General features: G+C 45.8%; 1 protein-coding gene across 1 annotated transcript in view; it reads left to right on the forward strand.

Annotated features, from left to right (window-relative positions):
* The first annotated feature begins 1,943 nt into the window (after positions 1-1,943).
* Positions 1,944-16,858, forward strand: part of LOC137656697 (low-density lipoprotein receptor class A domain-containing protein 3-like) — a 41,538-nt gene continuing 26,623 nt past the window's right edge. Inside the window, exon 1 of the mRNA XM_068390903.1 lies at positions 1,944-2,038. Coding sequence (XP_068247004.1) covers positions 1,981-2,038 — 58 coding nt within the window. The 5' untranslated portion in view covers positions 1,944-1,980. The remainder of the gene's footprint in view (positions 2,039-16,858) is intronic.

Below are 16,858 nucleotides of genomic sequence, written 5' to 3' on the forward strand. Positions count from 1 at the left end.
AAAAAGCCACTCGTGCAGATAAGGTACATGGGCAGTTTCTAATTCTCGGTATTGTTATGTCACTGATTTTAGTCTTTGGCTGATTACTTGGGATTAAATTGAGTAGCTTATATCCTCGTGTTATGATATCATCATCATCATTATTATTATTATTATTATTATTATTATTATTATTATTATTATTATTATTATTATTATTATTATTAATATTATTATTATTACCTAGTTGGAAAAGCAGAATTCTACAAGCCCAAGGACTCCAACAAGGAAAAATAGCCCAGTGAGAAAAGGAAATAATGAAATAAATAAATTACAAGAGAAGTAATGAACAATCAAAATATTTTAAGAACAGTAACAACCTTAAACAGATCTTTCATAATAAAAACTACAAAAAAAGACTTATGACAGCCTATTCAACATAAAAACATTTGCTGGATGTTTGAACTTTAGAAGTAAATATAGAATTACAACCCTGTTTGCACAGTCTGGACTTTACATTGCAGAATTGATGCAACTTGCAATCAATGAACCAAGAAAATGAGGCAAATTCAAGTTATATTAATGAAGGATATATGATATTTAAGCCTAGGTTATTTTGAGCTGTATATAGTTAAAGAGACATTGTTAATGTAAACATCTGGATGTTGAGGAGCCACTGTACTTTGAGTCCAACTTCATCTGACGTAATTTGCACCGCACACTGATTTGACAGAATGTTTATCCAGATATATATTTACAAAAAAATAATATAAAAGCATACCTGCTGTCGTTTACGACTCATGACATAAAATTTTTAGGCTATTTTCTTAATTAAAAATATATGTTGTAAAAAGAAAAAAAATTCTAGGCGTAGAATGTGCCACGAATAGATTTGCGGATCTGAAGGCTAGAAGAGAATGTTTTAGGTAGAATGATAAATGTTTTTATCATGTTTAAAGTTGCATATTGTAATGTACCCATTCTACATCATCAGTGGGATTATCTTTTAAATGAAGATAGACCAGGTAGTCACTTGAAAACGGGTAAATAAAATCATGTAGAACACAGGAAAAAGGAGAATCCCACATTCTTGTGAGATCACAGACATGGGACTGGCAATTTTAGCCTGAAATCCTTGCTTAGGGACTATCCACAGGTCTTGACAGCTGTGGGTTACAGTGAGGCATGAAAAAAAAAAGTAAAAGAAAATACAAATAATTCTTGTATGAATAAATAAAGTATACATTTTAGGAGAAATGTTATAATATGGGATTATGATATGGATACTCTCGCTTCATTATAGTTTACTAAAATTCGGGAAAAAAATAAAAGAAAATACAAATAATTCTTGAAATTGGTATTCATATAAAAGAATAAATAGTATAAATTTTAGAAGAAATGAGTATGATTAGCATTATAATATGGATACTCAGATATACCAAGCTAAACCCATTGAACTTAGTGTTTTTTTTTTTTTTTTTTACTCTTCCCCAGACACAATTGATAAAAACATAAGATTATTAAAATTTGCCATGGCACCTGGCTAATCCTAGAAATTGCGTTGTACTCTTTTCAAAATGACAGACGATCGAAGGTTCATTAACTTATGAATACACCCCCAAGGTTTAGCTTGGTATATCTAATATGAGTATCCATATTATAATGCTAATCAGTAATTTCTTCTAAAATTTATACTGTATTTATTATTTTATATGAACACCAATTTTAAGAATTATTTGTATTTTCTTTTATTTTTTTCCCGAATGTCAGTAAATCATAATGAAGCGAGAGTCTAAATGTAAACAATAACTAATCTGATATGAGTATCCATATTATGATGTTAATCATACTAATTTCTTCTAAAGCTTATACTTTATTTATTCTTTTATATGAATACCAATTTTAAGAATTATTTTTATTCTTTTTATTTTCCCCCCGAATGTTAGTAAATTATAATGAAGCGAGAGTCTAAATGTAAACAATAACAATAATGACGAGAAAATGGCTTCCCATATTTTGACAAAAGTTTTGTCATTTTTCGTATATCTGAGCGTTATTGGTGAGTATTGTGTTGTTTTTTGTAATGCGTAGAATGTAATTTCACCCGTTTAAAATGGTGATTTATGGTGTCTACATGTTATGAAACCATAGACAAACGTAATTTCACATTACTCTATGCTATCGTAATGAATATATCCTCTCATAGGTTTGACAAACTTATTACCTTATTGGCCAATATTTCTACTGTTATTTACCGTTATCTTGAGTTTTAGCAAAAGATCTTAAGCCGTTTATCACTACAAGACCAAGGCTACGCTTACCATAGACTGCCCAAAGTAGCTTACGGCAGTGTAAGGGTGGTTGCAGGGGGCGGTAGCCCCCTATTATTTAAGTAGGTAAGGACACGGCTTGTAGGTTAAGTTACAGGGAAAGTTTAGGAGAGTTGGTGTTCATCTGTTATGCACGCTGGAGGCCGGCCGCTGATATACAAAGGCTCCATTGTCTGTCCTATTTAAGCTTAGGTTGTAATGAATGAATGATTTGAAGTTCTCTGGCATCCTGATATTGAAGGTCATTGACACCGTCCTAAACTGGGATTACAGTACTTGAAATGTGACTGCTGGGCTGGTACAAAAGGCTATTTGCAATCCGAGTGGCTTTTGACGAAGAAAATTTGGTAAATCTTTTAGTTTAAAACAATATCTTTTTCAATATTAAACTTACCCGATAATCATGTAGCTGTCAACTCCGTTGCCCGACAGAATTCTATGGAGGGATACGCCAGCTATCACAATACTAGAAGGGGGTGTATTTACCAGCGCCACCTGTGGCCAGGTACTCAAGTACTTCTTGTTGACACCTCCTCAATTATTCCTCTGTCGTGCTTCCGGCAAGACGTTCTGGGATACGCTTATGTTCTTGGAGTATTTTCACGACTTTGGTGAAGTATTTCTCTTTGATTTCGGCTGTCGCTTTACTGGAAAACTTCTATATTAGCTTAGTTAGCTTTTGGAATTAATTTGATTAATTTTGGTGACGAGAGAGTATGAACTCTCGTTCACCTTTCAATGGCCGACCCTTCCCTTAGACGGAAGTGTTGGTGTCTAAGAGAGTATAGACTCTCTTTCTTAATTTTGCTTAACAAAGTTATAGATTTATTTTATATCTCTCCGCCTCTTATAGGCCTCTTCGATTAACTTCCTTTTATTATAAACTCATTAAAATTAATTTTTATATTTGTTTATATTCGACCTTCCTAATAGTAGGCGGTCTTTTACCGAAGTTAATAAACTTTGAGCCCGTCATTTCGGTTTTACCTGTTAACATATTATGCTATTTCCGCCACAGAGTTTGAAAGATTTTCTTTGACAGTCTCGTACTGTTTTCAAAGCTGAACTAACGTTTTGTTTTGTCTCTGCAGTTGTTGACGTTCAGAACGTTCAACTTGCACTCTATCGTTACGATAGAGAAAGAATGTTCACGGTTTCACGTTGCAGTAAGAGTAACCGTGTCTAGCGTTTTGTTCATTCTTTCTTAACTTAATGGTTTTGATCCTAATAAAGGAACTTTTCAGTTTTTTCCTTTAACAATAATATGTTTTAACGATATATATGATTGGGCTCTTCTCTCAGGTTCTAAGTCAAGAGAGAGAGAGAGAGAGAGAGAGATAGAGACGGAGGGAGAAAGAGGATAAACGTTTCATTCAAGCCTGCCAGGCGTACGAGTAACGTCATTATCGATTTTTGCTCTTCTCCCTAGTCTCTTTAGGGGAAGAAACTAAACGTTTCTAGAGTGATCTAGTGTTTAGTCTCTTTCCAACCACTGATTTATCTTTCATTAGATTTTTCTGTTACATTGTAATTCTGTTTTCGCAATTACTAACTTTGAGAAAGGATAGAATTGCGTATTTCAGGTACAAACCACTTAAGTTTCGAGTTCAGTGAAATAAGTGCAAACAGAAATCAAAGTGATAAGTGATTAGTGCGTGAGGGTACTTTTGTGCGCGCCAGTCGTCCTCCCAGTCCGGGACCTCTTGCAAGCTCCCAAGCCCAGGGGAGAAGCAATGTCGAAGGGCATAAGGGTTCAGCAGGCCTTGATCGGCGCACAGAAGTATTCTCGGTGGTTGTGGGCGTGTCTTACCGAGACCGTCACTCCCACCCGCAGACGATTGAGCCCTTATTTTGCTCGTCTGCAGAAGAGATTAGGGGAGAAAATAAAGGCAGAGTAACGCTGGTCTCAGGTCTCAAGACTTCTTAAACGTTAAGTCCAGACCTATGCCAGACGTACGAAGTTAAAGTTCACAACCCGAATGCAGTCGTTGGGTTAGCTCTGACTCTCCTAAGTCATCAGTTGATTACACTCCGACTAAGAGGAGTAAGGTTCTGCCACAACAGATCTCTGCTGTTAAGGCTTTACCTCAGCAGAACTTAGTGTCTGCCGACCCCAAGTTAACTCTACTGCAGTCCATACAGTCACAACTTTCGGTCTTGATGCGTGAGTGTCGGGCTGAGAGTGTTGCACCGCCTGCACTCCCTCCACCTGTTCTCGCTGCACCTGTGCTCGCCCAGCCTGCACCTGCTCCGCCTGTGCTCGCCCAGCCTGCACCTGCTCCGCCTGGTCGCAGCACCATCTGCCAGGCGTACGATGTTGTGAACTCTACTACAGTCCATGCAAGCACAGCTTTCGGACTTGATGAGTGAGTGTCGGGCTGAGAGTGTTGCTCCACCGCCTCCGCCTACACTCCCTCCTCCTACACTCGCTCCGCCTGATCACAGTACCATCTGCCAGGCGTATGATGTTGTGGACTCTACTACAGTCCATGCAAGCACAGCTTTCGGACTTGATGCGTGAGTGTCGTGCTGAGAGTGTTGCACCTCCTGCACCTGTGGTGCACCAACCTCCTGCACCCGTTCAGCCTGTGCTGCACCCGCCTGCACCGGTGGTGCACCAACCTCCTGCACCCGTTCAGCCTGTGCTGCACCCGCCTGCACCGGTGGTGCACCAACCTCCTGCACCCGTTCAGCCTATGCTGCACCCGCCTGCACCGGTGGTGCACCAACCTCCTGCACCCGTTCAGCCTGTGCTGCACCCGCCTGCACTCGCTGCACCCAGTCGCAGCTCCATCTGCCAGGCGTACGAGGTTGAACCACTTTCGGAGTTTGCTGTTCACAGTGTTGTTCAGCCTCAGCCTTCTTTAGGGCAACCCTTGCTTTGGGATCAGGAGAGTTACACTCTTCCTCCTCCTCCCCTTGCTGCTCCTCCAGTGGTGCAACTCTCGGTTGGGGTACAACAACCTCTCCCCTCCGTGAGTCTGTCTGCTCAACCAGCGCTGCACCGAGTTCAACCCTCATCTAGGCAAGCTCATCTACACCATGCACTTGCGCCTCAGGAGCCTCAGCTTGCTAGAACTTTACCTTGTTCTGCGCAGCCTCAACCTTCTCATGCTCCACTCATCTCTCAGGAACAGGAACGGACTACTCCGCCTCCGTCCTCCGCTTAGCTGGTACAATCCTTGGGTGCAACTCTTGCTAGGAGTCAACCTCCTTCACCCTTGCACCTGCCTTCTGCTCCGTCTGTTGTTCAGCCTATGCAGTCTGAACCTCAGGTTTTCCCTCAAGTTGAGGAAACCTCTGTTGTTGTTCCAGCTCGTTCTGACTCTGCTGTTCAGCATACCATGGTTTAAACCCCATGCAAGCATGCATTAAGCACTCTAGCACTGGTCATGGAATTTCTGAGAAATGTTAAACGCCATGCACACGCTCTGCTTTCCTTTCAGCAGGCTCTGCTTACAGCAGGCTCTACTTCCTACATGCTCAGCATTCAGCATGCTCTGCATTCAGCATGTTCTGCATACAACATGCTCTGCATACAGCATGCTCTGCATTCAGCATGCTCTGCATACAGCATACTCTGCATACATCATGCTCTGCATACCTTACCGCATGCTTCTCAACACATCTTGGGTTGTTGCCAACTCACTAGACTGTCAAGCAGTTTCATAACGTTGCCTTCTAGTCTGCTGCTTTGCACCAGTGAACCCTCACTCAGAGAACTTAGCTTTTCTAGGATAAGGTCCCTGTAGATGAGAAAGTTCTTTTCTCCCTCCTTCTGATATTCCCTTGAGGACTCTGTCATTTGGAGGGAGCCTTTAGCTGCATAACCTCTTATGGACTTTTATTTAAGCATAACATGCTTACAGGGAAGGTAATGGTTACACTTCAGCCGCTAATCCCGTCTGTTACCACACCTGCTCCCATAGACCTTGAGCTGTGTTGCATGACATGCAGTCCAAGCTTAGTCCTTGTTAGAGGATTTTTTGTTTACGGAGTCAATGTGTCACGGGGAAGACGTTCAACAACCAACAGAAGGGACTTGTTGTGACGCAGTGGGCAACCTCAGCAACCCGTTAAGGAGTTGTCTGTACGACCCAGACAGTCTAGACAGATTCGGGTTGTCACTGTACTTCCTCGCTTGCCCATGATTGACAGTTTACAGACTGTGCAGCAGTATCATGATCTTGTGTCCGGCTCCGTCAGACGACTGGCTTTTAAGAGCTCCCTCAAGTCGTCGCTGTCTGGAGATTTTCAAATGGACTATGGATCTGACCAAGGAACTGGGCCTCCTGGTCAATTTTGAGGAGTCTCAGCTCGTTCCATCCCAGACCATTGTCTCCTTGGGTATGGATCTTCAGAGTCGAGCTTTTCGGACTTGTCCGTCGGCCCCAAGGATCTTCCAAGCCCTAGAATGCATCCAGAGCATGCTGAGAAGGAACCGATGCTTAGTCAGGCAGTGGATGAGTCTAACAGGGACACTTTCATCGCTGGCCCTGTTCATCGAGTTAGGGAGACTCCACCTCCGCCCCCTTCAGTATCATCTAGCTGCTCACTGGATAAAGGACATGACGCTAGAGACGGGCTCAGTTCCTGTTTCCGAAGAGATGAGGTCTACTCTAACGTGGTGGAAGAACAGCATTCTTCTCAAGGAAGGTCTACCATTGGCTGTTCAGTCCTCCGACCACCGTCTCTTCTCGGACGCATCGGACACGGGCTGGGGTGCGACACTGGACGGACAGGAATGCTCGGGAACATGGAATCAGGAGCAAAGGACACTTCACATCTATTGCAAGGAGTTGTTGGCAGTTCATTTGGCCTTGATAAACTTCAAGTCCCTCCAGCTTAACAAGGTGGTGGAGGTGAACTCCGACTACACCACAGCCTTGGCTTACATCTCCAAGCAGGGAGGGACTCATTCGAGGAAGTTGTTCGAGATCGCAAGGGACCTCCTCATTTGGTCAAAAGATCGTAAGCTCACGCTGGTAACGAGGCTCATTCAGGGCGATATGAATGTCATGGCAGATCGCCTCAGCCGGAAGGGTCAGGTCTTCCCCACAGAGTGGACCCTTCACAAGAATGTTTGCAGCAGACTTTGGGCCCTGTGGGATCAGCCAACCATAGATCTATTCGCTACCTCGATGACCAAGAGGCTCCTCTTGTATTGTTCTCCGATTCCAGACCCAGCAGCAGTTCGCGTGGATGCCTGTCTGCTGGATTGGTCCCATCTCAACCTGTATGCATTCCCGCCGTTCAAGATTGTCAACAGGGTACTTCAGAAGTTCGCCTCTCACAAAGGGACACGGCTGACGTTGGTTGCTCCCCTCTGGCCCGCGAGAGAATGTTTCACTGAGGTTCTGCAATGGCTGGTCGACGTTCCCAGGACTCTTCCTCCTAGAGTGGACCTTCTGCGTCAACCTCACGTAAAGAAGGTACTCCCAACCTCCACGCTCTTCGTCTGACTGCCTTCAGACTATCGAAAGACTCTCAAGAGCTAGAGGCTTTTCGAAGGAGGCAGCCAGAGCGATTGCCAGAGCAAGGACGACATCCACTCTCAGAGTCTATCAGTCTTTATGGGAAGTCTTCCGAAGCTGGTGCAAGGCCAATGCAGTTTTCCTCAACCAGTACCAATGTAACCCAGATTGCTGACTTCCTGTTACATCTAAGGAACGTAAGCTCCCTATCAGCTCCTACGATCAAGGGTTACAGAAGTTTGTTGGCAGCGGTTTTCCGCCACAGAGGCTTGGATCTTTCCTCCAACAAAGATCTACAGGACCTCCTTAGGTCTTTTGAGACCTCAAAGGAACGTCGGTTGTCCACTCCAGGCTGGAATCTAGACGTGGTCCTAAGGTTCCTAATGTCATCAGGATTTGAACCGCTCCAATCAGCCTCTTTTAAGGACCTCACATTAAAAAACTCTTTTCCTCGTGTGCTTAGCAACAGGTAAAAGAGTAAGTGAGATCCACGCCTTCAGCAGGAACATAGGTTTCACATCTGAAACGGCTACATGTTCCTTACAGCTCGGTTTTTTGGCTAAAAACGAGCTTCCTTCCCGTCCTTGGCCTAAGTCGTTCGAGATCCCAAGCCTGTCCAACATGGTGGGGAACGAACTGGAGAGAGTACTTTGCCCAGTTAGAGCTCTTAAGTACTATCTAAAGGTCAAAACCATTACGAGGACAATCAGAAGCCTTATGGTGTGCTATCAAGAAGCCTTCTCTACCAATGTCTAAGAACTCAGTTTCTTACTACATCAGGCTTCTGATTAGAGAGGCAAATTCTCATCTGAAGGAAGAAGACCTTGCTTTGCTGAAGGTAAGGACACATGAAGTGAGAGCTGTGGCTACTTCAGTGGCCTTCAAACAGAACCGTTCTCTGCAGAGTGTTATGGATGCAACCTATTGGAGAAACAAGTCAGTGTTCGCATCATTCTATCTCAAAGATGTCCAGTCTCTTTACGAGTACTGCTACACCCTGGGTCTATTCGTAGCAACGAATGCAGTAGTAGGCGAGGGCTCAGCCACTACATTCCCATAATCCCATAACTTTTTAACCTTTCTCTTGAATACTTTTTATGGGTTGTACGGTCGGCTAAGAAGCCTTCCACATCCTTGTTGATTTGGCGGGTGGTCAATTCTTTCTTGAGAAGCGCCAAGGTTAAAGGTTGTGATGAGGTCCTTTAGTATGGGTTGCAGCCCTGTATACTTTAGCACCTTTGAGTTGATTCAGCCTCCCAAGAGGAACGCTGCGCTCAGTAAGGAAGACGATCTTATTAAAGGCAGAGTAACGGTTCAAGTCGACTTCCTTACCAGGTACTTATTATTTCATTGTTATTGTGGATAACTGATTATATGAAATATGGGATACTTAGCTATCCTTTAATCTTGTACACTGGTTTTCACCCACCCCCCTGGGTGTGAATCAGCTACATGATTATCGGGTAAGTTTAATATTGAAAAATGTTATTTTTATTAATAAAATAAATTTTTGAATATACTTACCCGATAATCATGATTTAATCGACCCTCCCTTCCTCCCCATAGAGAACCAGTGGACCGAGGAATAATTGAGGAGGTGTCAACAAGAAGTACTTGAGTACCTGGCCACAGGTGGCGCTGGTAAATACACCCCCTTCTAGTATTGTGATAGCTGGCGTATCCCTCCATAGAATTCTGTCGGGCAACGGAGTTGACAGCTACATGATTATCGGGTAAGTATATTCAAAAATTTATTTTATTAATAAAAATAACATATTTATGTCTTTAAAAAAGGGTATACGGTGTAATTATAGGGATTCTTCACCTTCCGGGTCATCGAAGTCGAAGAGGGTCCGGGCGACTTCTTTCACCCCCGTTGCACCTTTTTGTCTGACTCTTCTCCATTGGCTTCCTCTGCAGGCCAATAAAGTAAGAGTGGTGGCCCTTTAACCTTTATGGCAAGCCTACGGCAGGGAGGTCCGTCCGTTTTTCTCAATGAAACGGTAGGTCCTCCTTCTTAGGGTGAGTCCTCTTTGTTTCAGAGGTCTCATGCTGTAACCCTTTTACCCCCAAAGGACGTACTGGTACGTTTCACAAAACTCATCCCTTTACCACCATGGACGTACTGGTACGTCCTTGCAAAAAACTGCTATTTACATTTTTTTTGCATATTTTTGATAATTTTTTGAGAAACTTCAGGCATTTTCCAAGAGAATGAGACCAACCTGACCTCTCTATGACGAAAATTAAGGCTGTTAGAGCAATTTAGAAAAAATATACTGCAAAATGTGCTTGAAAAAAAATAACCCCTGGGGGTTAAGGGTTGGAAAGTTCTAAATAGCCTGGGGGTAAAAGGGTTAATTATGCTGTGGCCCTCCTTAGATATCAGAAATTCCTCTTTGGAGGGGAAGCTTAAGCAATTCCTCACTTCCAGATGCCCTCCAGAGGTCATCACTCCGCTGGCACCTGCCCAGAAGTTTCTGGTGGTTGCCCGTCACCTCCAGAGGATGATTTTGGTCCTGTCTCTTTAGAGCCTCTGCCCCATTCTTCTAAGGATTTGCCATCTGTTCAATGAGTGGATTACCCTAGCCATTCCAGAAGCTTGCCTCCTGTAGAGCATTGCTCTTCAGAGCATGCTCGCTAGGATGCTGTACAACCTCTATGCAATCTTTCCTTTTGGAGGAGGATCCTAGACCTTCTCTGTAGAGGAGGTATCTTTCTTCCTCAAAGGATGACTCGCCACCCAGACAACCTTCTCCTAGGACCTCAGCTACCAGACCTTTGCCATCACAGTCATCTAGATAAAGAGTTTCTTCAATGAGCGCTTCCCTTTATCGTCTGTCTTGTCTTAGACTTTCCTCGCCACACAGTTCCAGACCCGTGTCTAGGCGAGCTTCGCCTTTGGTCTCGTGCAGACTAGGATCCAGCCATTTGCCCTTTGCACGCTCATTCCAGTGCTTCTCCTGATCCTGCACCTTGCAGGTGCAGAACTTCTCTATCATGAAGATATTTTAGGTGATCTTCCCCAGGGAGCTCTACCTCTCTTCTGCATGCATCATCTGAAAGCGCTTTGAGGCGGTCTTTATCTTCTTGCCAGCCTTCTTATCGTCGTGTTTTGTCTGGTTGAGCTTCACCTGCTGGATCTTCTCCTTCAAGTGCCTCGCTTTATCGCTTGCATCAAGCATCTTCCAAACATGCTCTGCTTCACTTTCCATCAGTTAGGCAAAGAACTTCCAGGTCTTCGCCTTTTCACAAGTGCTTGGCCTCGTGCGCTCACCGCCTAAGTGGTCTTTTGACCTTTTCTCATTAAAGACAACATCTGTTCACTTCATGAACGGTGACGTTTTCTGTCAGATTGCTACAAGAATTTGCCCGCAGAGCGAGGTGTTCTCATCTCTCCTGTTCATGCCAGGCACGAAGATTGCTACTGCCAGCGAACTCCAAAAACTTATAGTCACTCTTTGTCAGATCTTTACAAGCACTCGCCACCTGTTCGCTGCAAGGACTCTAAGACTGCTCCGAAAGGTTCCCGACCTAAGGATCCGAGACTCCCACCAACTGCAGATCATGAGGATCCCAGATCAGGACAATCAGCTGGCCAGAACTGAATTAGAGTAGGAAGACTCTGAGAGAGATCTTCTGTATCCAGCAGTTCTCAGGCCTTCAGAAGCAGAAGAGGGGGAGACAGTCTCTACTTTCCTAAAGGTGCTGAGATGTATTAGAAAGATTAACAGCCTTGGATGCGGTGACATACCCTCCAAAAATCAACACATTGGTCATAGATCTTCTTTGCTGTACTCCAATTAGTGTAAGACCCAGAATTAAACTTACCTGGTTGGTTTTAGCCAAGGAAGCACAGAGCAAGGTGGAGGCCCAGGTCTCTGATTCCAAGGACTCTGTTAGGGCGGGAAGATCCTCCCGTTTGATTCCGGCAGCCTTTACAATTCATCGGAAATACTACCGGGAAATACTACTGTATGCAGGAGGTTCTCCTCTCTCCTTTTCCACTTGATCCTGCTGTGACAACTCTAACACCAGGTTGCTCATCAGAACTTTTAGTAGCAGTTCCACTTTCCTTCTTGGCGACAGAGGCATTGGGCAAGGAAGTCACAGCCATGATGATAATGCAGGTGGCCTCAGATAGGCCACTGGTATGGTACCGTTCGACTTCTTGGTAGACATTGAAGATCTAACCTACCTTTGCAAGAAGCGGGCCCTTAAGGACATCATCCTAGTAGGAGCTAGGGCGGTAGAGTTTTGGATGCACCAGATAGCCAACCAGTGGGCCAATGGGGTGCTCAAGTGTCGTGAAGCCGTGACTTCAAGGTTTCATAAGCGTATCAATCATCGAGAAGGATTCCGGCTCAAGTACAACCATTTTATGGCCAGGACCATGAAACCCACTGGTGAAAGAAACCCTTACTTTTTTAAGCATCCAAGATGCTTGAGTTTCGAGTCCCCTGTTTTAAGTTTCCAACCAGTTGGAAAGGGGATATCCTCCCACCTGAGGATGAGTCTCCTAAGTAAAGGATGATGGTTTGTATTGACGCAGGAACAAATCGCAAATGTAAAAGTAATTTGTATTTTTCCTAACAATACAAACCCAAGTACTTTACTCAAACTTTCCTTCCATCACCAGCCTCTGGGAAACTCCCAGGCTTCCATCTAAGGGAGTTGTCCATTAGCCGCCGGGAGTTGGTCACCTCCACGCTGCCGATAGGTAAGTACCTGTCGGTTGTTTACACCACGTTATAATTTTAACTGGCGTGTTCCAGCTTTGCTGTTATCTATTCTCCTAAGTAAAGGACTCAGGTTTGTATAGTTAAAAAAAATACAAATTACTTTTAAAAAGAAATTCTAAATGGTAGCTCCTTATGACAGTTAGAATGGCCCTCCAGCTCCCAGCACGTGGCCTTATACTTGTATTTTTTTACGTTTCATTCCATTCCTTATTTTGTTGTGTTAACTTATAATAAATGAGTAATTACCGTAATATGTTTTTTTCAATATTAATCTTACCCGATGATCATGTAGCTGTCAACTCCGTTGCCCGACAGAAATCTACGGTCGGGATACGCCAGTGATCGCTTATACAGGTGGGGGTGTACTCACCAGCGCCATCTGTGGTCAGGTACTCCAGTACTTCTTGTCAACAAGACCTCAATTTTTCCTCTGTCGTGCCGCCGGCAAGACCTACATGGATACGCTGTTGATTTTGGAGTCTTTTGTTCACGGTTTTGGTGAAGTATTTGCTCTAAAATTTAGCCTTCGCTGTACAGGAAGCTTTTCCCTTAGCTTAGATAGCTTTTGGAATTAATTTGATTTATTGGTTAACGATCTTTGCTTTACTTTGGAATTCCCCCTTGACTGTTCCCTAAATTCAAGATGTCCGACCACTCTCAAGCTCCTAAATATAGGCGATGTAGTGTTAGGACTTGTAATAGGCGTCTTCCGAAGGCCTCTGTTGATCCTCACACCCTTTGTTCCGATTGTAGGGGAAAATCCTGTCAATTGGAAGATCGATGTGGGGAATGTGCGGGGCTTTCGGAATTCGAATTTAATGAATTCCTCAAATATACAACTAGGTTAGAGAAGGAGAGAGTTAGGAGGAGTTCTTCTCGCTCTTTGGTTTATTCCTCTCCCCATGTCCCTCAACCTTTTCCTTCCCCTGTGGTGGTGACCCCCGAACCTGCTACGAGTGCTCAGCCTGATATGACGGATATGTTGCGTGCCATTCAGGCTCTTGGTGATAAGGTGGAGTCGTTAGTTAGTGACCACAATCTTCTCTTGGCAGATGTCAAGGAGCTTAAAGTGAAGAGTGCAGTGGGAAGTGTTAGTGCCAGTGCTGTGCATAGTGTCAGTGTCAGTGTTGCGCATGAGGATACTTCTGTGCGTGCCAGTCGTCCTCCCAGTCCGGGACCTCTTGCAAGCTCCCAAGCCCAGGGGAGAAGCAACGTCGAAGGGCAAAAGGGTTCGGCAGGCCTTGATCGGCGCACAGTTGTATCCTCAGTGGTTGCGGGCGTATCTGATAGAGATCGTCACTTCCACTCCCAGACGAATGAGCCCTTAAATTCCTCGTCTGCGGAAGAGGTTTCCAGGAGGAAACGGTGGACCCAGGTCTCACGACCTATCAAACGTAAGGTCCCTTCCGAGCTAGTCCAACGGCCCAGGTGTAGCCACTGGGCCAGTTCGGACTCGCCGCAGTCAGTCATCTGATGACTGCACACCTCCCAAGAGAGGTAGAGTGGTGCCTCAACAGGCCTCTGCTCCAACCACTGTGGACCCCAAGTGGTCAATGCTGCAGACTATGCAGTCTCAGCTTGCGGCTTTGATGCAGGAGTATCAGGCAGAGAAGATTAGCACCCCTCCTCCTGCGAGCGCTCCTCCACCTTTACGCAGTCCTCCCTGTCAGATGCAGCCGCATCGGGAGTTGCCAGGTTCCAGCACTATGCGGCAACCTCCTCAACCCATGAGGCAGGAGCCTCATGCTATGCGACAACCTCCTCAACCCCTGAGGCAGGAGCCTCAGGCTATGCGGCAACCTCCTCCACCCTTGAGGCAGGAGCCTCATGCTATGCAGCAACCTCCTCAACCCTTGAGGCAGGAGCCTCATGCTATGAGGCATCCTCCTCAACCCATGCAGCACGAGCCTCATACCATGCAGCAGCCGCATTCTATGCAGCATGAGCCTCATCCCAGGCAGCTTGAGCCGCATGCCATGCAGCATGAGCCTCATGCCTTACAACCCGTTCTGCAGGATTCAGCCATTCAGCCTGCCACTCTGCCTTTACCTCTCGCTACTCAACTCTCAGGCGATGAGGTTTCTGAGGATGAAGCTGCCCATCTGGATGATCCTCCATCTGAGGTGGAAGGACACAAGTCTTCGCCGCCTTCCTTAGACTTTCGCAAGGTCCTGGCTCTGTTCAGAGAGTTGTACCCTGAACACTTCGTGTCTGCAACCCCTCGTTCTCCTCCCTCCGAGTTTTCTCTGGGCATGCAGTCTACTTCGCCTGCCTACACCAAGCTTGTCCTCGCCAGATCATCAAGGAGAGCTTTGAGGGTTTTGGGGGATTGGTTGCAGTCCAAGCAGCAACTGGGAAGGACCTCTTTTGTGTTTCCTCCTCCTAAGCTTGCTTCTAAGTCGGGCGTCTGGTATGCCACGGGAGAGGAACCTGGCTTGGGGGTTCCTGCCTCTGCCCAGGCCGACTTCTCAAGTTTGGTTGACTCTCCCCGCAGGTCGGCTATGAGACGCTCGAAGGTCTGCTGGTCCTTTTCAGATCTGGACCACTTGATGAAGGGAGTCTTTCGCGCCTTCGAAATTTTTAACTTCCTCGATTGGAGTCTAGGAGCCTTAAGCAGGAAGACTGCTCCTTCTGACAAAGACGCGGCCATGCTGATCATGTCCAGTATGGACAAAGCAATTCGCGATGGTTCTGGCGAACTTGCGGCTATTTTTGTCTCAGGAGTCCTCAAGAAAAGGGAACATCTATGCACCTACTTATCGACTGGTATCACCCCTTGCCAGAGGTCAGAGTTACTGTTTGCTCCTCTCTCCAAGTTCCTGTTTCCGGAGGAGTTAATCAAGGGGATGGCTGCGGCTCTTATCCAGAAGGATACACATGACCTCATGGCTTCTTCAGCACGTAAGGCGAAAACCTTACCTTCCGTGCCTAGATCTTACCGCACCCCTGTTGCTGATACACCTGCTACTAGGTTCATTCCGCCCTTTCGTGGTAGAGCCTCCAGTAGAGGAAGTACCCGTGCAGACAGTCAACGGGGCAAGTCAAAGAAGGGTGCCAAGTCCACGAAAAACAAGCTTTGACTTCCTTCCTCTCCAGACAGCTGTAGGAGCCAGACTCAAGACCTTCTGGCAAGCCTGGGAGAGCAGAGGTGCAGACGCTCAGTCTGTCAAGTGGCTAAGGGAGGGATACAGAATTCCGTTCTGCCGCAATCCCCCTCTGACCACTTCTCCCATCAACCTCTCTCCCAACTACAAGGAGAAGGACAAGAGGCTAGCGTTACAACAAGAGGTGTCGCTCCTGCTACAGAAGGAGGCAGTGGTGATAGTTCGGGACCATCAATCCCCGGGCTTTTACAACCGTCTCTTCCTGGTGGCCAAGAAGACAGGAGGTTGGAGACCGGTGCTGGACGTCAGTACGCTCAATGCTTATGTCACCAAGCAGACGTTCACAATGGAGACGACGAAGTCGGTCCTAGCAGCGGTCAGGCAGGAGGACTGGATGGTCTCGTTAGATCTGAAAGATGCCTACTTTCATGTTCCCATCCATCCAGACTCCCAACCTTTTCTGAGATTCGTCTTTGGAGAGGTTGTGTACCAGTTCCAAGCCCTGTGCTTTGGCCTGACCACGGCACCTCTTGTGTTTACGCGACTGATGAGGAATATTGCGAAATTCCTTCACTTGGCAGACATCAGAGCCTCCCTTTATTTAGACAACTGGCTTTTAAGAGCTCCCACAAGTCGTCGCTGTCTGGAGAGTCTCAGATGGACTATGGATCTGACCAAGGAACTGGGCCTCCTGGTCAATTTAGAGAAGTCCCAGCTCGTTCCTTCCCAGTCCATCGTTTACCTGGGTATGGAGATTCAGAGTCGAGCTTTTCGGGCTTTTCCGTCGGCCCCAAGAATCAACCAAGCCCTGGAGTGCATCCTGAGCATGCTGAGGAGGAACCGATGATCGGTGAGGCAGTGGATGAGTCTAACAGGGACTCTTTCATCGCTAGCCCTGTTCATCGAGTTAGGGAGACTCCACCTCCGCCCCCTTCAGTACCATCTGGCAGCTCACTGGAACAAGGATATGACGCTCGAGACGGTCTCAATTCCTGTTTCCAAAGAGATGAGGGCTACTCTAACGTGGTGGAAGAACAGCATTCTTCTCAAGGAAGGTCTTTCGTTAGCTGTTCAGACCCCCGACCATCATCTCTTCTCGGACGCATCAGACTCGGGCTGGGGCGCGACTTTGGACGGACAGGAATGCTCAGGGATATGGAATCAGGAACAGAAAACGCTTCATATCAATTGCAAGGAGTTGTTGGCGGTTCATCTGGCCTTAATGAACT

This window comes from Palaemon carinicauda, chromosome 17 (genome assembly GCF_036898095.1).
Source record: "Palaemon carinicauda isolate YSFRI2023 chromosome 17, ASM3689809v2, whole genome shotgun sequence".
Lineage (NCBI taxonomy): Eukaryota > Metazoa > Arthropoda > Malacostraca > Decapoda > Palaemonidae > Palaemon > Palaemon carinicauda.